The 26,911-nt window shown below is 42.0% G+C and overlaps 1 protein-coding gene across 1 annotated transcript in view; it reads left to right on the top strand.

The window, feature by feature from the left end:
* Nucleotides 1-25,347, top strand: part of LOC110497489 (guanylate cyclase soluble subunit beta-1) — a 55,760-nt gene extending 30,413 nt beyond the window's left edge. Inside the window, exons 11-13 of the mRNA XM_021573619.3 lie at nt 6,458-6,598; nt 21,898-22,052; nt 22,281-25,347. Of these exons, the coding sequence (XP_021429294.1) occupies nt 6,458-6,598; nt 21,898-22,052; nt 22,281-22,413 (429 nt within the window). The 3' untranslated portion in view covers nt 22,414-25,347. The remainder of the gene's footprint in view (nt 1-6,457; nt 6,599-21,897; nt 22,053-22,280) is intronic.
* Nucleotides 25,348-26,911: the final 1,564 nt, after the last annotated feature.

A 26,911-nucleotide genomic window follows, 5' to 3' on the forward strand; every position in this document is an offset into this window, starting at 1 on the left:
CACTTGCTCCTCTTCAGCCGGAGAACAGCCTCCTCCATCCTCAAAACTTTACTCAAGTTACTGAGATGCTTCTCCTACGTGACAAGAATGTTGAGGTAAACTGCTACCATGGGTATCTCCTGCAGAACTCCCTCCATGGTTCTTGGGAAGATAGCTGGTGCGGAAGCTAAGTGTCTGTCACACTGCTAAGTGTCTGTCAATTTCCACATCCATTTTAGGCTTCATGGCATATGGAACTGATCTTGGCCTATAGAATCTGGGAGTAGCATCTGCAGCAACATGAATGGTAGCTTGGACAACTTTCAATATCCATAGCTCTTCTTTGAAAACACACTCATGATTTGAAAGCACCTGAAGCAGTGTCAATGTCTCTGCGGTGACATGTTTGATTTCATCCCAGTTCAATTGTATTTCCTCAAACCACTCTCACTAGTTCGCTGGAGCCAGTACCTTCCACTAGTAGAGGCAGACTTTTCTTTTGTCCATGATATTCCACTCGAACATCAGCAACTCCAATCACAGTGGTCTTCTCCGCTGTGTACGTTTTGAGTTTAACAGTGGTCTCTCGGTTTACACGGAATCCAAACCGGCTGTGCGCGTGTGCCATTGTGCGCAAATGTATTTTGTCCCCCTACACCAAACGCGATCACGACACGCAGGTTAAAATATCAAAACTCTGAACTAATGACATTAATTTGGGGACAGGTCGAAACGCATTAAACATGAATGGCAATTTAGCTAGTTAGCTTGCTGTTGCTAGCTAATTTGTCCTGGGATATAAACATTGAGTTGTTATTTTAACTGAAATGAACAAGGTCCTCTACTCCGACAATTGATCCACACATAAAACGGCCAACCGAATCGTTTCTAGTCATCTCTCGTCCTTTCAGGCCTTTTCATATTTTAACTTGTGGTGAATGTCAGCTACACTTTAATAGTATTACCACTACAACCGGCAAAACAGTTTGTCTTTCAATCACCACGTGGGTATAACCAATGAGGAGATGGCACGTGGGTACCTGCTTCTATAAACCAATGAGGAGATGGGAGAGGCAGGACTTGCAGCACGATCTGTGATACAAATCGAACTGACTTCTATTTTAACGCTTGGCAACGCAGATGCTCGTTGGCGCGCACGAGCAGTGTGGGTTAAAATTAAATAACATGTATGTTTACATTTATTTTGCAAAGCTCATGCACGTGACGTGAGTGGTGTAGTCAGCCTGTAATGCACCTAGACTAAACTACCTGAGGCTTTCTCAAGCATGGTTATATATGATAGCGGAAAGCAAACCCCCGTCTTGAGTCAATGCCGCCATCTATTGGTAAACATAAATATACCAGGTTACGACAGTACTGAAAGGGCTTCATCTTGACAACTTGACTATTGACATACACACTTGAGGATTGCATTAACAGTGGGCTCACAAAAATATTACAATAATGAGTGTAGTATTATTTTAAGAAACTCACATTCCTTTAACACAAATATCCACAAATACCCACTAACATACTGTTTGCCAAAATAAGGAAACACCAACATAAAGTGTTTTAATAGGGTGTTGGGCCGCCACGAGTTGCCAAACAGCTTCAATGCACTTTGGCATAGATTCTACAAGTGTCTGGAATTCTATTGGGGGGATGCGACACTATTCTTCCATGAGAAATTCCATGATTTGATGGTGGTGGAAAATGCTGTCTCAGGCACCACTCCAGAATCTCCCATAAGTGGTTTATTGGTTTGAGAGATATATACAGTGCCTTCAGAAAGTATTCACACCCCTTAACTTTTTCCACACTTTGTTGTTTTACAGCCTGAATTTGAATTGGATTCGATTTATATTTTTTTTGTCACTGGCCTGCACGCAATACCCCATAATGTCAAGGTGAAATTATGTTTTTAGAACTTTTTACAAATTAATAAAAAATGAAAAGCTGAAATGTCTTGCGTCAATAAGTATTCAACTCATTTGTAAAGCCAAGCCTAAATAAGTTCAGGAGTAAACATTTACTTAGCAAGTCACATAAGTTGCATGGACTCACTAAGTGTGCAATAATAGTGTTTAACATGATTTGTGAATGACTGCCTCGTCTCTGTAGCCCAGACATACAATTATCTGTAAGGTCCCTCAGTCGAGCAGTGAATTTCAGCCACAAAGTTCAGGGCCTCTCAATGCCTCTCAAAGAAGGGGACCTATTGGTAGATGGGTAAAACATAAAGCAGACATTGAATATTCCTTTGAGCATGGTGAAGTTATTAATTATACATTAGATGGTGTATCAATACACCCAGTCTACAAAAATACACACGTCCTTCCTAACCTCGCTGGTATTTCACAATGACGCCAATGGTTATTTTAAAACAGTTAGAGATTAATGATTGTGATATGAGAACTGAGGATGGATCAACAGCATTGTAGTTACCTCACAGTACTAACCTAAATGACAGAGTGAAAAGGAGGAAGCATGTACAGAATAAAAAATATTCCAATATATGCATCCTGTTTGCAACAAGACACTTAAGTAGTACTTCTAAAAATGTGGCAAAGAAATGAACTTTTTGTCCTGAATACAGAGTGGTTATCTTTGGTGCAAATCCGGCACAACACATCACTGTGTACCAGTCTTTATATTTTTAAGCATGGTGGTGGCTGCATCATGTTATGGGTATCCTTGTCTGCCATGTTCTACCAACTGAACCCATTCCAAAGACTAGCACAGTTCTGAGATCAGATAATTATAGTTCCTCAATGTTTTTTATTGAGTTACATGAACTTGAAATAGTCTATCCGACTCTCATTCCATCGCTTACGGCCATACCAGCCTGAATAAGGACTGGGCAGTTTTTCATGATAAACAATAAATGGAATGGAGCGGAACACAGGCAAAATCACTCTCCTTCTTGGTCAAATAGCTTTTACACAGCCTGGAGGTGTGTTGGGTCATTGTTCTGTTGAAAACAAATGATAGTCCCACTAAGCGCAAATGATGGTTAAGTGTCCCTTGAATTCTAAATAAATCACAGATCAGTGTCACCAGCAAAGCAGCCCCACACATCACACTTGCTCCTTGCTTCACGGTGGAAACCACAGATGCGGAGATCATCCGTTCACCTACTCTGCATCTCACACAGATACGGCGGATGGAACCAAATGTTTTACATTTGGACTCATCAGACCAAAGGACAGATTTCCACTGGTCTAATGTCCACTGCTTGTGTTTCTTGGCCCAAGCAAGTCTCTTCTTATTATTGGTGTCCTTTTAGTAGTGGTTTCTTTGCAGCAATTCGACCATTAAGGCCTGATTCACGTGGTCTCCTCTGAATAGTTGATGTTGATAAGAGTCTGTTACTAGAACTCTGTGACGCATTTATTTGGGTTGCAATCTGAGGCTGGTAACTCTAATGAACGTATCCTCTGCAGCAGAGGTAACTCTGGGTCTTCCTTTCCTGTGGCAGTCCTCTTGAGAGCCAGTTTCATCAGAGAGCTTGATGGTTTTTGCGACTGCACTTGAAGAAACTTTGAAAGTTCTTGACATTTTCCGTATTGACTGACCTTCATGTCTTAAAGCAATGATGGCCTGTCATTTCTCTTTGCTTATTTGAGCTTTTCTTGCTATAATAGGGACTTGGTCTTTTACCAAAAAGGGCTATCTTCTGTATACCACCCCTACCTTGTCACAACACAACTGATTGGCTCAAACACATTAAGAAGGAAAGAAATTCCACAAATGAACTTTTAACAAGGCACACCTGTTCATTGAAATGCATTCCAGGTGACTACTGGAATGAAGCTGGTTGAGAGAATGCCAAGAGGTGCAACGCTGTCATCAAGGCAAAGGGTGGCTATTTGAAGAATCTCAAATATAACATATATTTGGATTTGTTTAACACTTTTTTTTTGGTTATTACATGATTTCATAGAAAATAGTAAAAAAATAAAGAATAACACTGGAAGGAGTAGGTGTGTCCAAATTTTTGACTGGTATAGTATGTATGTATGTATTCATGTATGTATGTATGTATGTTTGTATGTATGTATGTACACACTGTGCATTCAGAAAGTATTCAGACCCCTTTTTTTTACACATTTTGCTATGCTAGCCTTATTCTAAAATTGATTAAATCATTTTATTCATCAATCTACACACCATACCCCATAATGACAAAGCAAAAACACGTTTTTAGAAATTCTTGCAAATGTTTGAAACATAAAAAACAGATACCTTATTTAGATAAGTATTCATACCCTTTGCTATGAGACTCGAAATTGAGCATAGGTGCATCCTGTTACCATTGATCATCCTTGAGATGTTTCTCAAACTTGGAGTGGAGTCCGCCTGTGGTAAATTCAAATGGTTGGACATGATTTGGAAAGACACACACACCTGTCTATATACGTTCCCACAGTTGACAGTGCATGTCAGAGCAAAAACCAAGCCATGAGGTCAAAGGAATTGTCCATAGAGGTCTGAGACAGGATTGTGTTGAGGCACAGATCTGGTGGGGGGAAAAAAAAATGCAATTGGGGGAGAAGGGCCTTGGTCAGGAAGGTGACCAAGAACCCTATGGTCACTCTGAAAGAGCTCCAGTTTCTCTTTGGAGATGGGAGAACCTTCCTGAAGGGCAACCATCTCTGCAGCACTCCACCAATAAGACCTTTACGGTAGTGGCCAGACTGAAGCCACTCCTCAGTAAAAGGCACATGACAGCCTGCTTGGAGTTTTCCAAAAGGCACCTGAAGGACTCTCAGATTCTCTGATCTGATGAAACCAAGATTGAACGCTTTGGCCTGAACGCCAAGCATCACGTCTGGAGAAAACCTTCCACCATCCCTATGGTGAAGAATAGTGGTTGCAGTATCATGCCCTGGGGATTTTTTTCAGCAGGAGGGACCGGGAGACTACTCAGGATCGAGCGAAAGATGAACAGAGAAAAGTACAGGGAGATCCTTGATGAAAGCCTGCTCCAGAGTACTCAGACTGGGGTTAATGTTGACCTTCCAAAGGGACAATGGCCCTAAGCACACAGCCAAGACAACGCAGGAGTGGCTTCGGGACAAGTCTCTGAATGTCATTGAGTAGTCCAGCCAGAGCCCGGACTTGAATCCAATTGAACATCTCTGGAAACACCTGAAAATAGCTGTGCAACGATGCTCCCCATCCAACCTGACAGAGCTTGAGAGGATCTGCAGAGAAGAATGGAAGAAACTCCCCAAATACAGGTGTGCCAAGCTTGTAGCGTTATACCCAAGAAGACTTGAGGTTGTAATCACTGCCAAAGGTGCTTCAACAAAGTCCTGAGTAAAGGGTCTGAATACTTATGTAAATATCATATTTCCGTATTTTTTTATTTTTTTGCTTTGTCATTATGCGGTATTGTGTGTAGATTGCTAAAAACATGTATTTAATCCATTTTAGAATAAGGCTGTAACGTAACAAAATGTGGAAAAAGTCAAGGGGTTTGAATACTTTCCAAATGCAATGTATACAGTACCAGTAAAAAGTTTGGACACCTACAGATTCCAGGTTTATAAATTATTTTTAAGCTATTTACTACATTGTAGAATAATAGTGAAGACATCAAAACTATGAAATAACACATGGGAATCATGTAGTAACTACGTCATGTAGCCTAGTAGTTAGAGTGTTGGTAACTGAAAGGTTGCTGGATTGAATCCCTGAGCTGACAATGTAAAAATAGGTTGTTCTTCCCCTGAACAAGGCAGTTAACCCACTGTTCCCCGGTAGGCTGTCATTGAAAATAAGAATTTGTTAACTGACTTCCTTGTTAAAATTTAAATCATAGTTTTGATGTCTTCACTATTATTCTATAACGTAGACGTAGGGGGTAAACGTGTGTGTGTGTGTGTGTGTGTGTGTGTGTGTGTGTGTGTGTGTGTGTATATATATATAAAACACACACACCCTTTAACCCCCTATGCTCCTTTGAGATCTTTCTTTCATTGTCACTGAGATTTATTATTCCAACCATGGTAGCCAGAATAATGGGTAACTAGGCATTTTATACATGACCCTAAGCATGATGGGATGTTTTAATTGCTTAATTAAGTCAGGAACCACACTTGTGTGGAAGCACTTCCTTTCAATATACAAGTACTATGTATCATTTACTCAAGTGTTTCCTTTAATTTTGTCAGTTACCTGTATATCCCAATGGATTGGTTAGAGATTTATTTTATGGTTTGTGTGGCACTTTATAGTTTGATGAACCATTGAAAGCCAAATATCCTTTTCAGCATAAGGATTTATAGGGGAAATAATATTGTGTGATATCAAGATCTGCATCTACCTATAGATGGAAACAGTGAGTGATATAAAGTATTAAAAATGACAGTTTTCTAGACCTCACGTCCCTTTAATATATAACCACTTACGCCACACAGCATTTTCTGATATAATGTTCTGCCTAGCGACCAAAATATCTCTCTTTCTACAGGTGGAGACAGTGGGTGATAAGTACATGACGGTCAGTGGGCTGCCAGAACCATGTACCCACCACGCTCAGTCTATCTGCCACCTGGCCCTGGACATGATGGAAATTGCTGGACAGGTCAAAGTGGATGAAGAACCAGTACAGGTGAGGATGGGATATGTTTCCTTTTTCCAACATTTTTACCAGAATCAATTGAGAAAGGCAGCAAATGTGAAATGCTGGTGCTGGCTGAACCATTTCATCAGCCTTGTCTAGAAACAACCCCTAGGCCCTAGACGAGAACAACCTCTAGGCCCTAGCTCAAGGGCCACATGGGGATTTCAAAATTCAACTGAGGGCCACAGTTTTTGGGGGACCAATTTGTTTGTTAAAATCAATTTTGGTGCCAGAAAAAGGTTTTATTTCAAAGTATACAGTGCCTTCAGAAAGTATTCAGACTCCTTGACTTTTTCCACATTTATTACGTTACAGCCTTATTCTAAAATTGATTAAATCATTTTTTCCCCTAATCAATCTACACACAATACCCCATAAAGACAAAGCAAAAACAGGGATTTTAGAAATGTTTGCAAATTAAAAACAGAAATAGCACATTTGGAATTTTTCCTATTTTGTTGCCTTACAACATGGAATTAAAATAGATTTTTGTGGGGTTTGTATCATTTGATATACACAACATACCTACCATTTTGAAGATGCAAAATATTTTTATTGTGAAACAAACAAGAAATAAGACAAAAAAAACTAACACTTGACCGAGCATAACTATTCACCCCCCCAAAGTCAATACTTTGTAGAGCCACCTTTTGCAGCAATTACAGCTGCAAGTCTCTTGGTGTATGTCTCTATAAGCTTGGCACATCTAGCCACTGGGATTTTTGCCCATTCTTCAAGGCAAAACATCTCCAGTGCCTTTAAGTTGACCGAATACAAATATGACCGAATACAAACAGTGTAGCTATTCCCTCCGCAAGGCAATCAAACAAGCTAAGCATCAGTATAGAGACAAAGTAGAGTCGCAATTCAACGGCTCAGACACAAGAGGTATGTGGCAAGGTCTACAGTCAATCACGGATTACAAAAAGAACCAGCCCTGTCACTGACCAGGATGTCTTGCTCCAAGGCAGACTAAATCACTTTTTTGCCCGCTTTGAGGACAATACAGTGCCACCGACACGGCCCGCTATCAAACCCTGCGGCCAACGTGAGTAAAACATTTAAACGTGTTAACCCTCGCAAAGCTGCCGGCCCAGACGGCATCCCTAGCCGTGTCCTCGGAGCATGCGCAGACCAGCTGACTGGTGTGTTTACGGGCATATTCAATCAATCCTTATCCCAGTCTGCTGTTCCCACATGCTTCAAGAGGGCCACAATTGTTAGAGCGTTGGGCCAGTAACAGAAAGGTTGCTAAATTGAATCCCGAGCTGACAAGGTACAAATCTGTCGTTCTGCCCCTGAACAAAGCAGTTAACCCACTGTTCCTAGGCCGTCATTGAAAATAAGAATTTGTTCTTAACTGACTTGCCTAGTTATATAAAGGTATAACAAACAATCCTGTTCCCAAGAAAGTTAAGGTAACTGAGCTAAATGACGATCGCCTCCCCGTAGCTCTCACTTCCGTCATCATTAAATGCTTTGAGAGACTAGTCAAGGACCATATCACCTCCACCCTACCTGACACCCTAGACCCACTCCAATTTGCTTACCACCCCAATAGGTCCACAGACGACGCAATCACAATCACACTGCACACTGGCCTAACCCATCTGGACGAGAGGGATACTTATGTAAGAATGCTGTTCATCGACTACAGCTCAGTATTTAACACCATAGTACCCTCAACTCGTCATTAAGCTGGGTCTCGACCCTGGATTGTGCATCTGGGTACTGGAATTCCTGACGGGCCACCCCCAGGTGGTGAGGGTAGGAAACATCTCCATCCCGCTGATCATCAACACTGGGACCGCACAAGGGTGGCGGAAGGGACTTCTTTAAGCAATGGCTTTTTTCTGGCCACTCTTCCATAAGCCCAGCTCTGTGGAGTGTACTGCTTAAAGTGGTCCTATGGACAGATACTCCGATCTCCCCTGTGGAGCTTTGCAGCCTCTTCAAGGTTATCTTTGGTCACTTTGTTGGCTCTCTGATTGATGCCCTCCTTGCCTTGTCCGTGAGTTTTGATGGGCGGCCCTCTCTTGGCATGTTTGTTGTGTTGCCAAATTCATTACATTTTTTATAATGGATTTAATGGTGCCCCGTGAGATGTTCAAAGTTTCTGATATTTTTTTATATCCCAACCCTGATCTGTACTTCTCCACAACTTTGTCCCTGACCTGTTTGGAGAGCTCCTTGGTCTTCATGGTGTCGCTTGCTTGGTGATGACCCTTGCTTTATATATACTGCTATCATGTGACAGATCATATGACACTTAGATTGCACACAGGTGGACTTTATTTAACTAATTATGTGACTTTTGAAGGTAATTGGTAGCACCAGATCTTATTTAAACAAGTTATTGTTTTCTTTTCACTTCACTAATTTGGACTATTTTGTGTATGTCCGTTACATAAAATCCAAATTAAAATCCATTTAAATTACAGGTTGTAATGCAACAAAATAGGGAAAAAGCCAAGGGGGATGAATACTTTTGCAAGGCACTGTATATTTGGGAGTGTCTCCCATTCTTCTCTGCAGATCCTCTCAAGCTTTGTCAAGTTGGATGGGGAGTGTTGCTGCACAGCTATTTTCTGGTCTCTCCAGAGCTGTTTGATCGGGTTCAATCCGGGCTCTTGCGGGGCCACTTAAGGACATTCAGAGACTTGTCCCGAGCCCACTCCTGCATTGTCTAGGCTGTGTGTTTAGGGTCGTTGTCCTGTTGAAAGGTGAACCTTCGCCCCAGTCTGAGGTCCTGAGTGCTCTATAGCAGGTTTTCATCAAGGATCTCTCTGCACTTTGCTTCGTTCACCTTTCCCTCGACCCCGACTAGTATCCCAGTCCCTTCCGCCAAAAACATCCCCACAACATGATGCTGCCACCACCATGCATCACGATAGGGATGGTTCTAGGTTTCCTCCAGACGTGACGCTTGGCATTCAGTTCAAAGAGTTCAATCTTGGTTTCTTCAGACCAAAGAATCTTGTTTCTCATGGTCAGTCTTTAGGTGCCTTTTGGCAAAATCCAAGCGGGTTGTTATGTGCCTTTTACTAAGGAGTGGCTTCCGTCTTGCCACTACCATAAAGGCCTGATAGGTGAATTGCTGCAGAGATGGTTGTCCTTCAGGAAGGTTCTCCCATCTCCACAGAGGAGCTTTGTCAGAGGGACCATAAGGTTCTTGGTCACCTCCATGACCAAGGCCCTTCTCCCCCGATTGACCAGTTTGGCCGGGCGGCTAGCTCTAGGAAGAGTCTTGGTGGTTCCAAACTTCTTACATTGAAGAATGATGGAGGCCACTGTGTTCTTGGGGACCTTCAATGCGGCAGAATTTTTTTGCTACCCTTCCCCAGATCTGTTCCTCGACACAATCCTGTCTCTGACCTCTACGGACAATTCCTTTGACCTTATGGCTTGGTTTTTGCTTTGACATGCACTGTCAACTGCGGGACCTCGTACAGACAGGTGTTCTTTTTCCAGACAACAGGCCCTCCGATTTGACACACTGAACTCTATCAGAGAAGTAGTTGGTAAACCAGGAGAGGCAATCATTTGAGAAACCAAGGCTGTTGATTCTGCCAATAAGAGTGGTGTGATTGACAGAGTCGAAAGCCTTGGCCAGGTCGATGAATATGGCTGCACAGTAATGTCTCTTATCGATGGCGGTTATGATGTCGTTTAGAACCTTGAGCGTAGCTGAGGTGCACCCTTGACCAGCTCTGAAACCAGATTGCATAGCGGAGAAGGTATGGTGGGATTTGAAATGGTCAGTAATCTGTTTGTTAACTTGGCTTTCGAAGACCTTAGAAAGACAGGGTAGGATAGATATAGATCTGTAGCAGTTTGGGTCTAGAGTGTCACACCCTTTGAAGAGGGGGATGACCGCGGCAGCTTTCCAATCTTTGGGAATCTCAGACGATACGAATAGGGGTTGCAACAATTTTGGCAGATCATTTTGAAAGAGAGGGTCCAGATTGTCTAGCCCGGCTGATTTGTAGGGGTCCAGATTTTGCAGTTCTTTCAGAACATCGGCTATCTGGATTTGTGTAAAGGAGAAATGGTGGGGGCTTGGGCGGGTTGCTGTGGAGGGTTCCGGGCAGTTGACCGGGGTAGGGGTAGCCATGTGGAAAGCATGGCCAGCCGTAGAGAAATGCTTATTGAAATTCTCAATTATAGTGGATTTATCGGTGGTGACAGTGTTTTCTAGCCTCTGAGCAGTGGGCAGCAGGGAGGAGGTGCTCTTATTCTCCATGGACTTTACAGTGTCCCAGAACTTTTTTGAGTTAGTACTACAGGATGCAAATTTCTGTTTGAAAAAGTTTGCCTTTGCTTTTCTAACTGCCTGTGTATATTTGTTCCTAACTTCCCTGAAAAGTTGCATATCACAGGGGCTATTCGATGCTAATGCAGAACGCCACAGGATCTTTTTGTGCTGGTCAAGGGCAGACAGGTCTGGTGTGAACCAAGGACTATATCTATTCCTAGTTCTAAATTTTAAAGAATAGCCAGGAATCATCTACTGACGGGATGGGGTCAATGTCATTCCAGGATACCCCGGCCAGGTCGATTAGAAAGGCCTGCTCGCAGAAGTTTTTCAGGGAGCGTTTGACAGTGATGCAGGGTGGTCATTTGGTCGCAGACCCATTACGGATGCAGGCAATGAGGCAGTGATCGCTGAGATCTTGATTGAAAACAGCAGACAGCAGTGTATTTACTGATTTGGGGTTGTACCTGGTAGGTTCATTGATAATTTGTGTGAGATTGAGGGCATCATGCTTAGTTTGTCGGATGGCCGGGGTGTTAAGCATGTCCCAGTTTAGGTAACCTAGTAGCACGAGCTCAGAAGATAGATGGGGGGCAATCAGTTCACATATAGTATCGAGGGCACAGCCGGGGGCAGAGGGAGGTCTATAGCAAGCGGCAACAGTGAGAGACTTGTTTCTGGAAAGGTGAATTTTTAGAAGTAGAAGCTCAAGTTGTTTGGGTACACAGACTTAGCCTGCAGAGTTCTGTATTACTTTCTATCTTTGTAGTAGATTGCAACACCGCCCCCTTTGGCAGTTCTATCTTGGTGGGAAACGTTATAGTTAGCAATGGAGATTTCAGGGTTTTTGGTGGTTTTCCTGAGCCAGGATTCAGACACGGCTAAGACATCTGGGTTGGCAGAGTGTGCTAAAGCAGTGAGTAAAACAAACTTAGGGAGTAGGCTTCTAATGTTAACATGCATGAAACCAAGGCTTTTACGTTTACAGAATGAGAGCACCTGGGGGGTGGGAGTGGAGCTAGGCACTACAGGACCTGGATTAACCTCCACATCACCAGAGGAACAGAGGAGAAGTAGGATAAGGGTACGGCTAAAGACTGTACGAACTGGCCGTCTAGCACGTTCAGAACAGAGAGTAAAAGGAGCAGGTTTCTGGGCACGATAGCATAGATTCAAGGCATAGTGTACAGACAAAGGTAAGGTAGGATGTGAGTACATTGGAGGTAAACCTAGGCATTGAGTGATGAAGAGAGAGATATAGTCTCTAGAGATGTTTAAACTAGGTGATGTCATCGCATATGTAGGAGGTGGAACAACATGGTTGGTTGAGGCATATTGAGCAGGGCTAGAGGCTCTACAGTGAAATAAGACAGTAATCACTAACCAGGACAGTAATGGACAAGGCATATTGATATTAGAGAGAGGCATGCGTAGCCAAGTGAACCTATGGGTCCAGTGAGTGGTTGGGCTGGCTGTGGAAACGGCGATTCAGACAGTTAGCAGGCTAACAAGCTAACAGTTAGTAGGCCGGATTAAACAAGCTAGCAGCTAGTAGACCAGGGCAAGCTAGCAGTTAGCAGGCCGGGTTAGCAAGCAAGCAGTTAGCAAGGGCTAGCAGTTAGCAGACCGGGCAGGCAAGCTAGCAGTTAGCAGACCAGGGCCCGTCAGTTTAGCAGTTAGCAGACCGGGTTAGCAAGCAAGCAGGTAGCAGGGGCTAGAAAGTTAGCCTTTGGGGGGGGGCGTCGTCGCGATGGGGGTAAGTCTGTTTTTGCCTCTTGCGGTGACGTCGATAGACCAGTCGTGGAATTAGTAGGGTTCCAAGTAGCTCTAGGTAGCTAGCATGCCGATATTGTAGCCCTGGAGTAGGCTTCGGTGGTAGCACAGGAGCCCTGGCTGGGCTAGCTTCAAGTTAAATAGGTGCTTGCTCTGGGATGGAAAGCCAAGAGTAATCATCCGGGATTGCGGTTAGCTAGTTGTGAAGATCCAGATGAAAATGTTCAGTTTGCGGTAGGAATCCGGGGATAAAAATAACAGGTCCGTTATGCTCTGGTTAGAGTCACGTTGTTCGAACTGGCGAGAGCTTTCCGAGCTGAAGGTTAGCTGATGACCGCTGGCAATGGTTTGCTGACTGATATCTGGTAGTTAGCTGGCTAGCTTCAGTTGAGAGATTCTAGATCTGAAGTAAATAGAAATACTTTAGGAAAAAAAAGCAGATCCACACCACATTGGGTGAGGCGGGTTGTAGGAGAGTATTTAGATGATGAGGTTTAGCAAAATATTTTAAAGGATATGCGACTAAAAATATGTAAAACGATATATACAAGGGACATGACAGGACAAATACGTCTGACTGCTACGCCATCTTCGATTTACATCTTGGCCTGGGAGGCCACCTGGTTTTCAAAGCAATCACTTTTCTCCCGGTGCAATGTCCACCCACCCGGGCCAGCTTAATTTAATTCCCTCATTGAAATGTTGCTGTAGTCCTCAGTACAGGAATAGGCATATAGGTGGTTGATAGAGCACATGAGGGCCACATCCCAATTCTCTTATGGTGTGCACTTGCCAACTCCTCATCATGGGAGTTAGCAAGTACACAATTCGGGCAAAGGGAGGAGAATCGGGACCCAACTCAACAACATGACAGCAACAAGTCCAACTCATTTGAGTACTGCCTATGAGAAGAAAGGGTGCTCCACACACGGTCTGTTCACAATGTGTCTTTGGGTGGCACAATCACTGCCAAGTAATGACTTGTAATGACTTGCAAACATACAGTATGCTGTATCTACCTCTGTGCTTGCAACCTCTGCCTCCTATCTATCCAAGTAGTAGTACCTAATATGGGATACTTACTTGTACATATTCTACATTAGCCCTTGTTCCACTTTGTTCATCTGTTCCATTACATTACACATACAGTGCCTTGCGAAAGTATTCGGCCCCCTTGAACTTTGCGACCTTTTGCCACATTTCAGGCTTCAAACATAAAGATATAAAACTGTATTTTTTTGTGAAGAATCAACAACAAGTGGGACACAATCATGAAGTGGAACGACATTTATTGGATATTTCAAACTTTTTTAACAAATCAAAAACTGAAAAATTGGGCGTGCAAAATTATTCAGCCCCTTTACTTTCAGTGCAGCAAACTCTCTCCAGAAGTTCAGTGAGGATCTCTGAATGATCCAATGTTGACCTAAATGACTAATGATGATAAATACAATCCACCTGTGTGTAATCAAGTCTCCGTATAAATGCACCTGCACTGTGATAGTCTCAGAGGTCCGTTAAAAGCGCAGAGAGCATCATGAAGAACAAGGAACACACCAGGCAGGTCCGAGATACTGTTGTGAAGAAGTTTAAAGCCGGATTTGGATACAAAAAGATTTCCCAAGCTTTAAACATCCCAAGGAGCACTGTGCAAGCGATAATATTGAAATGGAAGGAGTATCAGACCACTGCAAATCTACCAAGACCTGGCCGTCCCTCTAAACTTTCAGCTCATACAAGGAGAAGACTGATCAGAGATGCAGCCAAGAGGCCCATGATCACCCTGGATGAACTGCAGAGATCTACAGCTGAGGTGGGAAACTCTGTCCATAGTACAACAATCAGTCGTATATTGCACAAATCTGGCCTTTATGGAAGAGTGGCAAGAAGAAAGCCATTTCTTAAAGATATCCATAAAAAGTGTCATTTAAAGTTTGCCACAAGCCACCTGGGAGACACACCAAACATGTGGAAGAAGGTGCTCTGGTCAGATGAAACCAAAATTGAACTTTTTGGCAACAATGCAAAACGTTATGTTTGGCGTAAAAGCAACACAGCTCATCACCCTGAACACACCATCCCCACTGTCAAACATGGTGGTGGCAGCATCATGGTTTGGGCCTGCTTTTCTTCAGCAGGGACAGGGAAGATGGTTAAAATTGATGGGAAGATGGATGGAGCCAAATACAGGACCATTCTGGAAGAAAACCTGATGGAGTCTGCAAAAGACCTGAGACTGGGACGGAGATTTGTCTTCCAACAAGACAATGATCCAAAACATAAAGCAAAATGTACAATGGAATGGTTCAAAAATAAACATATCCAGGTGTTAGAATGGCCAAGTCAAAGTCCAGACCTGAATCCAATCGAGAATCTGTGGAAAGAACTGAAAACTGCTGTTCACAAATGCTCTCCATCCAACCTCACTGAGCTCGAGCTGTTTTGCAAGGAGGAATGGGAAAAAATGTCAGTCTCTCGATGTGCAAAACTGATAGAGACATACCCCAAGCGACTTACAGCTGTAATCGCAGCAAAAGGTGGCGCTACAAAGTATTAACTTAAGGGGGCTGAATAATTTTGCACGCCCAATTTTTCAGTTTTTGATTTGTTAAAAAAGTTTGAAATATCCAATAAATGTCGTTCCACTTCATGATTGTGTCCCACTTGTTGTTGATTCTTCACAAAAAAATACAGTTTTATATCTTTATGTTTGAAGCCTGAAATGTGGCAAAAGGTCGCAAAGTTCAAGGGGGCCGAATACTTTCGCAAGGCACTGTAAGAGTAATTGGACGAAGGCGTCTTCTGTACCGGGGGAGTTTTGTAAGAGCCCCGACGCTCGTTCTGAACATTAACATGCATCACTTGCGGTACGATTTTGGAAGCATAAGGACCTTATCTTTCATATCAGCAAAAGATAATAAAAAATAAAAAAAAGGTTAAATTGATACACACCTTTTATAGGGCTAGGGTTAGTGTTCTCACACGGCAACATCTCCATGTTACAGCACGTGTTTACGGAAGAAGCAAGACAGAGGGACAACCTATCTAGCATCCCCCGAACACCTGTATGTAATCGTAGAACCGCACCAGAAACGTGTTGTCACTGAAAAATACTGTTGACTGTACCTGTGATAGTCGGTTAAAACAGTGTAAAGTAACTATATTTAGCATTTGGGAAATTATTTTGATGTGATATGAAAGTTAAGGGCCTTTATCTTTCTAGAACCGTTTCAGAATTGATAATCCTTTTGTTCAGATGGAGTATAAGGCTGTTTTGGCTGCCAGAGCCAGTACTAATGAAAATAACATACAATAACATACATGAGCTGAATATAACAAACATGAGCTGCTAAAGTATTTGGACAATCAAATCAAATGTATTTATATAGCCCTTCGTACATCAGCTGATATCTCAAAGTGCTGTACAGAAACCCAGCCTAAAACCCCAAACAGCAAGCAATGCAGGTGTTGAAGCACGTTGGCTAGGAAAAACTACTTAGAAAGGCCAAAACCTAGGAAGAAACCTAGAGAGGAACCAGGCTATGAGGGGTGGCCAGTCCTCTTCTGGCTTTGCCGGGTGGAGATTATAACAGAACATGGCCAAGATGTTCAAATGTTCATAGATGACCAGCATGGTCAAATAATAGGTCTGGGACAGGTAGCACGTCCGGTGAACAGGTCAGGATTCCATAGCCGCAGGCAGAACAGTTGAAACTGGAGCAGCAGCACGGCCAGTTGGACTGGGGACAGCAAGGAGTCATCATGCCAGGTAGTCCTGAGGCATGGTTCTACGGCCCAGGTCCTCAAAGAGAGAAAGAAAGAGAGAATTAGAGAGAGCATACTTAAATTCACACAGGACACCGGATAAGACAGGAGAATTACTCCAGATATAACAAACTGACACTAGCCCCCCGACACACAACTACTGCAGCATAAATACTGGAGGCTGAGACAGAAGGGGTCAGGAGACACTGTGGCCCCACCCGATGTTACCCATAGGCAAGGCCAAACAGGAAGGATATAACCCCACCCACTTTGCCAAAGCACAGCCCCCACACCACTAGAGGGATATCTTCAACCACCAACTTACCATCCTGAGACAAGGCCGAGTATAGCCCACAAAGATCTCCGCCACGGCACAACCCAAGGGGGGGCGCCAACCCAGACAGGAAGATCACATCAGTGACTCAACCCACTCATGTGACGCACCCCTCCTAGGGACGGCATGAAAGAGCACGAGTAAGCCAGTGACTCAGCCCCTGTAATAGGGTTAGAGGCAGAGAATCCCAGTGGAAAGAGGGGAACCGGCCAGGCAGAGACAGCAAGGGCGGTTCGTTGCTCCAGAGCCTTTCCGTTCACCTTCACACTCCTGGGCCAGACTACACTCACTCATATGACCCACTGAAGAGATGAGTCTTCAGTAAAGACTTAAAGGTTGAGCCCAAGTTTGCGTCTCTCACATGGGTAGGCAGACCATTCCATAAAAATGGAGCTCTACAGGAGAAAGCCCTGCCTCCAGCTGTTTGCTGTTAGGAGGCCTGCGTCTTGTGACCGTAGCGTACGTGTGGGTATGTACGACAGGACCAAATCAGAGAGATAGGTAGGAGCAAGCCCATGTAATGCTTTGTGGGTTAGCAGTAAAACCTCAAAATCAGCCCTTGCCTTGACAGGAAGCCAGTGTAGGGAGGCTAGTACTGGAGTAATATGATCACATTTTTTGGTTCTAGTCAGGGTTCTAGCAGCCGTATTTATCACTAACTGAAGTTTATTTAGTGCTTTATCCGGGTAGCCGGAAAGTAGAGCATTGCAGTAGTCTAACCTAGAAGTAACAAAAGCATGGGTTAATTCTAAAGTTTCAGATTTTTGCAATGTTACGTAGATGGAAAAAAGCTGTCCTTGAAACAGTCTTGATATGTTCGTCAAAAGAGAGATCAGGGTCCAGAGTAACGCCGAGGTCCTTCACAGTTTTATTTGATAGGACTGTACACCCATTATGAGTAATTGTCAGATTCAACAGAAGATCTCTTTGTTTCTTGGGACCTAGAACAAGCATCTCTGTTTTGTCCGAGTTTAAAAGTAGAAAGTTTGCAGCCATCCACTTCCTTATGTCTGAAACACAGGCTTCTAGCAAGGGCAATTTTGGGGCTTCATCATGTTTCATTGAAATGTACAGCTGTGTGTCATCCGCATAGCAGTGAAAGTTAACATTATGTTTTCGAATAACATCCCCAAGAGGTAAAATATATAGTGAAAACAATAGTGGTCCTAAAACGGAACCTTGAGGAACACCGAAATGTACAGTTGATTTGTCAGAGGACAAACCATTCACAGAGACAAACTGATATCTTTCCGACAGATAAGATCTAAACCAGGCCAGAACTTGTCCGTGTAGACCAATTTGGGTTTCCAATCTCTCCAAAAGAATGTGGTGATCGATGGTATCAAAAGCAGCACTAAGGTCTAGGAGCACGAGGACAGATGCAGAGCCTCGGTCCGATGCCATTAAAATGTAATTTACCACCTTCAGAAGTGCCGTCTCAGTGCTATGATGGGCTCTAAAACCAGACTGAAGCATTTTGTATACGTTGTTTGTCTTCAGGAAGGCAGTGAGTTGCTGCGCAACAGCCCCTAAAATGTAGATGCCTACTGGATAACTTTGTATTGCTTTTAATCCTTTTTAAATGAATTTATCTTATTAACACTTTGTTCTAGCTAGCTATTTGTGTAGGTAGCTATCAAGTAAACCCAATGATAATAGTCCCTAAAATGTTTGAAAATAAGCTATAATGGATCAAGCACACACTGAGGATGTTCAGGAGCTTCCAGACAATCATAGGTGCTACCCAGAACGAAGGCACCATCTGGACTTATAAACAAACAAACAAAAACTAACTCTTCAAATCAAAAGATGCAAAATAACTACAACGAGTTCTGGGAAATTATGTGGTTTGGTAAAAGTAACTCTGATTGTATAAGAGAAGGAATGTTATGTTCTGTTAATTACTGATGTCACCTTTAAGAATGGAGCACCCTTGGTCATGTGCAGTGTTGTTCTATGTTATTCTGGTACTAACTCGTTTTTAGGAAATGTGAAGCTCCAGTTCAATTTCTTGCATTCAGAGTCTTTCTTATTATATAAATAAGTAATAAGAGCTAAGACACTACACTATCATCAACTGTAGTCTTACATATGAGGAACATCAGATAACTTGTGTACAGGTTTGGATAGATTTTAGCCATGTTTTCAATTAAAATTTAAAAGTACAATAATCAGTGCAGCTTCTCAAGTCCATGGGCATTGCAGTCCAGTATGCTGTAGCTCTAACAGAGAAGGCCGATTGGCCGATTTTACTGTGTTGAAAAGGGACAACGCAACCCCCTCTAGATACTGCCCTTGTTATCTTGGAGGTGCTTTCCTTGAGCATGATATGCCGACATAGGGGTGGAGGGGCAAGACCATACAGGATCTTAAAGACCAGGCTTGCGTCTAAAGCTATCCAGACTAAATAAATTATGTTTGTAAATTATATGACAATGGTGGTAACTGTTTGGTTTCTTATCAAAAATCTTAAGTGTTTGTTTGTGGAGTGATTCAATTGGTTTCAGACTAGTAGCTCCTGCTTGTGACCAGCATGTGAGGCAATATCTCAGATGTGAGAAGATCATAGCATGCATATATAGTTTGGTGGCCTCCAGAAGAAGGAAAGATCTTATAAACCTAAAGTTGGATAATCCAAACCTAACCGTTATTCTGCCCTTGAATTGCGTTCCCATGCAAAACTAGACAGATAGCTAACAACTAAGTAATCAATAAAACTCCCAAGGCGTGACTTTTCTTGAATTAATATATTGAAAACATTTATGTTGTGAAAAAACAAATATTTTCAGAGGCTGAAGCGTGACAAGAAAGAACTGCACTGAAAGACCTGCACCGTAGCGTTGTTTTTAGCTGCTTCTATGTGTGCAGAACGAATCATCCCCATTAACAAGAACAGCTCATTGGGAAGAATCAATGGATTTCTTAGAGAAGTACATACAAACAGTCTTGTCGATATTTAAATGGAGGCAAGAATTAGTCATCCATTTAGAAACATGTACCATAGCTTCAGTTAACTTGTTAACAACCAATTGTTTATTTTTTGAGTATACATACAGAACTGTATTGTCTGCATACATCTGCATGTTAACTTGTGGGCAAGCAAGTGGGAGATAGATGGTAAACAGAAGGGGGCCTAATATTGACCCTTGTGGGACCCCAATGTTATAGTAAAGAGAGTCCGACTAAGTATCCCCCAAACGAACCCTTTGACTTTGTTTGTCAGATGGAAATACATCCAACTAATGACTTCAGGTGGACACATTAAGGGAGGATAGTTTGGATAGGAGGACCTCATGATTCACAGTATCAAAGGCCTTTTTAAGATCCAAAAAGACTGCGCTGACTTCACCACCTATGTCCAGTTTAGATTTAATGCACTCCATAAAATAGCAATTGGCTGTTTCAGTAGAATGGTTAGTTCTGAATCCAAATTGCATTTGATGTATGGAGTTGCCCTGAATGAGGTGATCAGTCAGATGACCAGCCACCCATCTTTCAGCTACTTTTGATAGCACTGGAAGAATGCTTATAGGTCTGTAATTTTCCACCAGTGTTGGGTCACCAGATTTTAAAACAGGTGTCACTGCAGCAGACTTCCAAGCATTGGGGACGAACCCATATTTGATGGACAGATTAACTAGATGTACATTAGGGGCAATCAGATAAAACATTTTTTGTCTCTTCAGGAATACATTGTCTAGACCAAATACATATTTTGTTCTAGAGCTACTGAAGAAGCTAATAATACTGTCCACTGCTGACGCTGACATTTCAGGAATTCTGAATTTTGGTTTATTATTATCTATGGGAGTGAAAACTGTGACCTTGGTTGAAAATCTTTGAGCCAGTTTGAGTCAGGTTGAAATAATCTGATCTGAGTTTTTTCCTGCAAGTTTTGTTTCCCCAGTTTATATTGAAATCGCCCATGAAGATAATCTCCTTCTTATGATCACATTCTTTAAGCATGGCATTTAGATGGTCTTAAAACAAGATATCAGATGTTGATGGTCGATATAATCCAATAATAGTGAGAGACATTCAGAGGAAGACATTCAGCCCCATACATTCAATGTCATTGGCATGTTTCCATATGATACGATTGCATTTAAAGGTATCTTTCATATACAGTGCCTTGCGAAAGTATTCGGCCCCCTTGAACTTTGCGACCTTTTGCCACATTTCAGGCTTTAAACATAAAGATATAAAACTGTATTTTTTTTGTGAAGAATCAACAACAAGTGGGACACAATCATGAAGTGAAACGACATTTATTGGATATTTCAAACTTTTTTAACAAATCAGAAACTGAAAAATTGGGCGTGCAAAATTGTTCACTACCTGTTCACTCAAATAATGCTACGAATATTCAGAAGACCTCCCAATATTCCTCTTGGCTTGGAACGAGGGTCCCAGAGCATTTTAGCCCGATTAACAGTTTGAAAAAGTTTCATAGTACAATGTTTAAAAAAAAAAGCCATGTTAGCGACAGAAGTTATGCTCACATACACAGAATGTCCTTCTCTGAACCAGATAATATAGGTTGCTCAAATATACATTATTTCAATCCTTCATCAATGATTTCGGTTTGGATGGCTAATTAGCAGGAATTTTCTCTACTTTTCTACATCCTCCATATCAGCCTTTTTTTCTGCAGGTGACCTAACTCCAGACTCTGATGGGGAGCTTGGTACCCTGGGCCGCTTGGGTGTATGTTGATTCCGGATTGTTTGAATGAAGGCCAGCATTGATGTTTGGCTGCCTTCTATTGTATTCCCCAAAGAGTTGCGCTGTCTTCGGGGTCCCTTATTAACCTCAAGATTTTCTATTGGGTCATGATTGTCACTGGTCTCAGTAGCTACTTTCCCAGCTTAATTTTTTTGCATTTTTCCTTATTTTTCTCGGAATGAGAGGTCACTGTTGCAGACTCTGGCTTACCAGGTACCAACTCCAATGTTTCATTCACTCCGTCTTTGTCCTTGGGAGACGAGGAATTATCTTCTTCAACCTCAGTCTCACTGAGATCAGTCATTCAGCTGAGATATGTGATCCGTCTGCCCTACTCATGGGGACAGGATTGTTGTCCTGCACATAGTGTTACTTACTCGACCGTGGCTCTATATGGGAAACCCTGTTTTCTTGAGCATCCTCTTCTCTCCCTAGATAACCATTGGGATCCACACAGGAGAGGTGGTAACTGGGGTCATAGGTCAAAGGATGCCCCGCTACTGCCTGTTTGGAAATACTGTCAACCTCACCAGTCGTACAGAAACCACAGGAGAGAAGGGAAAAATCAACATTTCAGAATATACTTACAGGTAAGGAAAATAACTGCTTTATTTAGATGAATGAGACATTGCTGTGAAGTGCTGAACCATCCTTTGTAAGATTGTGCATGGCATGTTATATTACTGTTGCTGACACCTGTATGTGTGTGTCTTGGGGGTTGGGCTAAAGGGGAAAAAAACACCTTCTTTTGAAGCAGCCTTTGGGAACAACATATTGTTGAATTCTGTGAAAATGTGGGAAATACATTTTGATTTTAGGTGTTTGCAGTCAGCAGAGAATGCTGACCCCCAGTTTTGTTTGGAGTACCGAGGACCCATCACCATGAAAGGCAAGAAGGAGCCCATGAATGTGTACTTTCTGTCACGCAAAAGTACTGAAAGCATAGTTTGATCATAAAAGCATTCCCCTTTCCCCAGTGGGCAAAATGCATAAAGGTGTAATTTTGGGGTTCTACTTTGGTTTTATGGGTTGAAGAGATGTCAGATAACCAAATTAGAACCAAGAGAAGATGTCCTTTTCTGGTCGCTAAAAAGAGATGTTAAAAAACGTTTTACAATCAGCATAAAACCGGACCATGACGTACACCTGAACAGTTTTGCTCACTGGGTCACTTGTCAGTTTCAAGAAGCTGCTCTATCTGAAGACATAACAATTTTACCATCTAGAAATATACCTTGTTCTCTCCTTCACCAACAGTTATTCTTATTGTTGGTATGTACAGTTGAAGTTGGAAGTTTACATACACTTAGGTTGGAGTAATTAAAACTAGTTTTTCAACCAGTCCACACATTTCTTGTTAACAAACTATAGTTTTGGCAAGTCAGTTAGGACATCTACTTTGTGTATGACACAAGTACATTTTTCAACAATTGTTTACAGACAGATTACTTCACTTATAATTCACTGTATCACAATTCCAGTGGGTCAGAAGTTGACTGTGCCTTTAAACAGCTTGGAAAATTCCAGAAAAGGATGGCATTATAAGCTTCTGATAGGCTAATTGACATCATTTGAGTCAATTGGAGGTGTACCTGTGGATGTATTTCAAATCCTACCTTCAAACTCAGTGCCTCTTTGCTTGACATCATGGGAAAATGGGAAAATCCAAATAAATCAGCCAATCAGACCTCAGAATAAAAATGTAGACATCCACAAATCTGGTTCATCCTTGGGAGCAATTTCCAAATGCCTGTACAAACAATAGTACGCAAGTATAAACACCATGAGACATTCTGTCTCCTAGAGATGACTATCGTTATGTTTGGAGGAAAAAGGGGGAGGCTTGCAAGCCGATGAACACCATCCCAACTGTGAAGCACGGGGTGGCAGCATCATGTTGTGGGGGTGCTTTGCTGCAGGAGGGACTGGTGTACTTCACAAACTAAATGGCATCATGAGGTAGCAAAATTATGTGGATATATTGAAGCAACATCTCAAGACATCAGTCAGGAAGTTAAAGCGTGGTCACAAATGGGTCTTACAAATGGACAATGACCCCAAGCATACTTCCAAAGTTGTGGCAAAATGGCTTAAGGACAACAAAGTCAAGGTATTGGAGTGGCCATCACAAAGCCCTGACCTCAACCCTGTAGAAAAAGTGTGTTCGAGCAAGGAGGCCTTACAAACCTGATTCAGTTACACCAGCTCGTCTTAGGAGGAATGGGCCAAAATGTACCCACTTTATTGTGGGAAGCTTGTGGAAGGCTACCTGAAACGTTTGACCCAAGTTAAACAATTTAAAGGCAATGCTACCAAAACCTAATTGAGTGTATGTAAACTTCTGACCCACTGGGAATGTGATGAAAGAAATAAGAGCTGAAATAAATCATTCTCTCTACTATTATTCTGACATTTCACATTCTTAAAATAAAGTTGTGATCCTAACTGACCTAAAACAGGGGATTTTTAATAGGATTAAATGTCAGGAATTGTGAAAAACTGAGTTAAATGTATTTGGCTAAGGTGTATGTAAACTTCTAACTTCAACTGTATGTTTGTTTCAAGTGACAAATGAGGTACATTTATAGGTTTAATTTAGTGTGATATGACACAGATGAAGAACCTTTTTTATGGATATACTGTAGGTACGGGCAGGTATTGAAATTCAATGTCATGTATTTTTTTTCTCTATCCATTCCAGCATTTGAAGTAGTATTTTACACTCAAAGTATTCTTTTTTCTATGTATTTATTGACTGATGTTGTATCTGTGCACTGATTGTATTTGTTATTTTCATTTGTGGTGTAACATACATGTATAGGCCAAAATGTATAGGCCAAATCATAATCTCAGCTGTGAATTCCATATTCTGTAGGACACACTGAACTTTTGGTATTATGTATTAAACACATTAAATATTTCACTTAACTGTCCAAATACATTTTAACACCAATATGCAGTGTTGTGTAGTTGTGAACTACATGTAGTACAACAAGTAATTCAACTACATTTTGCAGTAGCTTGGTGGTAGTTGAACTAAATTAAAATCTAGGTAGTGTTTTCAGTAGTTAATGACATTCTTTGCCATGTAGTGGTGTAGCTAACTGCTGGAAGTAAACACTACTCTTTTTGCAAAAATAAAATAAAATATGGGTGAGGTAGGCAAACATTTACTTTCTTTTTCGGACCTCAGACCTGACTAATTCTCACTTGAAACATAGTTTTTGTGTTTAATAGGCTAAATTACATACTCTGTTAACACATGACCCCAATGTGATCTGTTCTTGCAATTTGTAGTCTATGACATTTCAGACTTGCGTATCGTAATTTTCACGATTTGGATGTAGAAAACTACTTTTTCAAAGTGACTTGGGCTCCCGAGTGGCGCAACGGTCTAAGGCACTGCATCTCAGTGCTAGAGGCTTCATTACAGACCTTGGTTTGATTCCAGGCTGTATCACAACTGGCCGTGATTGGGAGTCCCATAGGCGGCGCACAATTGGCCCAGGTTCGGGTTTGGCTGGGGTAGGCCATCATTGTAAATAAGAATTTGTTCTTATCTGACTTGCCTCGTTAAAAATAAAAGTTAAGTACTAGATTTTTCTCAAGGGTAGATTTGGTGTAGTTTAACTTCTTCCAGTGTGAAGTAATTGGTAGCTTAGTAAACTACTGTCTATTTTCAGAGTAGCTTCACTAACACTGTCAATATGTTGTTCTGTAAGTGTAACATTTATTTTGAACTACACTCACCCAAAAAATATTGTTAATGTGCAAGTGCGTCACAACGTGGATACTATTGTGCAGGAGAAGACTATTGTTTTTACACAAATTAATTCACTGTTTGTTTCATTTTTGATTTTTGTTGAATAAAAAGAGGCTACCAGAGCTGTGGTATGGTTTATTGGTTTGTTTTTATTCCTTATTTCCACGCTGGCATGTAAATGAGGTTTGTTGGTAGCCTGGTGGAACCAGCAGAGATCGGGTTGCTTCCACCAGGCTAGATAGTTGGGACAATAATTGGGAGAAATGTATCAAATATTTGAATAGGGGTGGACTGTCAAGGAATAAGTGAGGAAAGAGGTAATTCTACTGTACATACACTACTATACCAACTGAGCAGAGAAATTAGAAAACAGTTCACGCATTTTGAACAAAGTCACTGTTTGCAACTGAAATAGTCAACCTTGCAGAAGCAGAGGAAGTCATTCTTGGTTAATGCGCTCTCAAGTGGTCAGTTGTAGAACTGTTGATACTGACAGATCAGAGTCTTGGCAAGACTCCATAGCTTTCATTTGTGTTCTGTTGAAATAACAGAGGACACAAAGGAAAGAAATGTTTAGCACCATGTGCCCTACGCTCCCTCCCATCCACCCACCTTCCCTAATGGTCCTCAATGATTTTAGTTTCTTCCTATCCCAGTATTGAGGTACACATCATATAGATATCTCAATCATTCAATCAAATGTATTTGTAAAACCCTTCTTACATCAGCTGATGTCACAAAGTGTTGTACAGAAACCCAGCCTAAAACCCCAAACAGCAAGCAATGCAGGTCTAGAAGCACGGTTGCTAGGAAAAACTACCTAGAAAGGCTAGAACCTAGGAAGAAACCTAGAGAGGAACCAGGCTATGAGGGGTGGCCAGTCCTCTTCTGGCTGTGCCGGGTGGAGATTATAACAGAACATGGCCAAGATGTTCAAATGTTCATAGATGACCAGCAGGGTCAAATATCTACACTACCTTCAACAGTGAAGAGGTGACTCCGGGATGGCCTTCTAGGCAGAGTTGCAAAGAAAAAGACATATCTCAGACTGGCTAATAAAAATAAAAGATTAAGAAGGGCAAAAGAACACAGACACTGGACCGAGGAACTCTGCCTACAAGGCCAGCATCCCGGAGTCGCCTCTTCACTGTTGACGTTGAGACCGGTGTTTTGCGGGTACTGTTTAATGAAGCTGCCAGTTGAGGATTTGTGAGGTGTCTGTTTCTCAAACTAGCCACTCTACTGTACTTGTCCTCTTGCTCAGTTGTGCACCGGGGCCTCCCACTCCTCTTTATATTCTGGTTAGAGCTAGTTTGCGCTGCTCTGTGAAGGGAGTAGTACACAGTGTGGTAAAAGATCTTCAGTTTCTTGGCAATTTCTCGCATGGAATAGCCTTCATTTCTCAGAACAAGAATAAACTGACTAGTTTCAGAAGAAAGGTCTTTGTTTCTGGCCATTTTGAGCCTGTAATCGAAGGCCAGTTTTATTGCTTCTTTAAACAGAAAAACAGTTTTCAGCTGTGCTAACATAATTACAAAAGGGTTTTCTAATGATCAATTAGCCTTTTAAAATTATAAACTTGGATTAGCTAACACAACGTGCCATTGGAATAGGGAGTGATGGCTGCTGATAATGGGCCTCTGTATGCCTATGTAGATATTCCATAAAAAATTGTCCGTTTCCAGC

The sequence above is a fragment of the Oncorhynchus mykiss genome, chromosome 19 (genome assembly GCF_057628025.1).
Source record: "Oncorhynchus mykiss isolate SJ-2025 chromosome 19, ASM5762802v1, whole genome shotgun sequence".
NCBI lineage: Eukaryota > Metazoa > Chordata > Actinopteri > Salmoniformes > Salmonidae > Oncorhynchus > Oncorhynchus mykiss.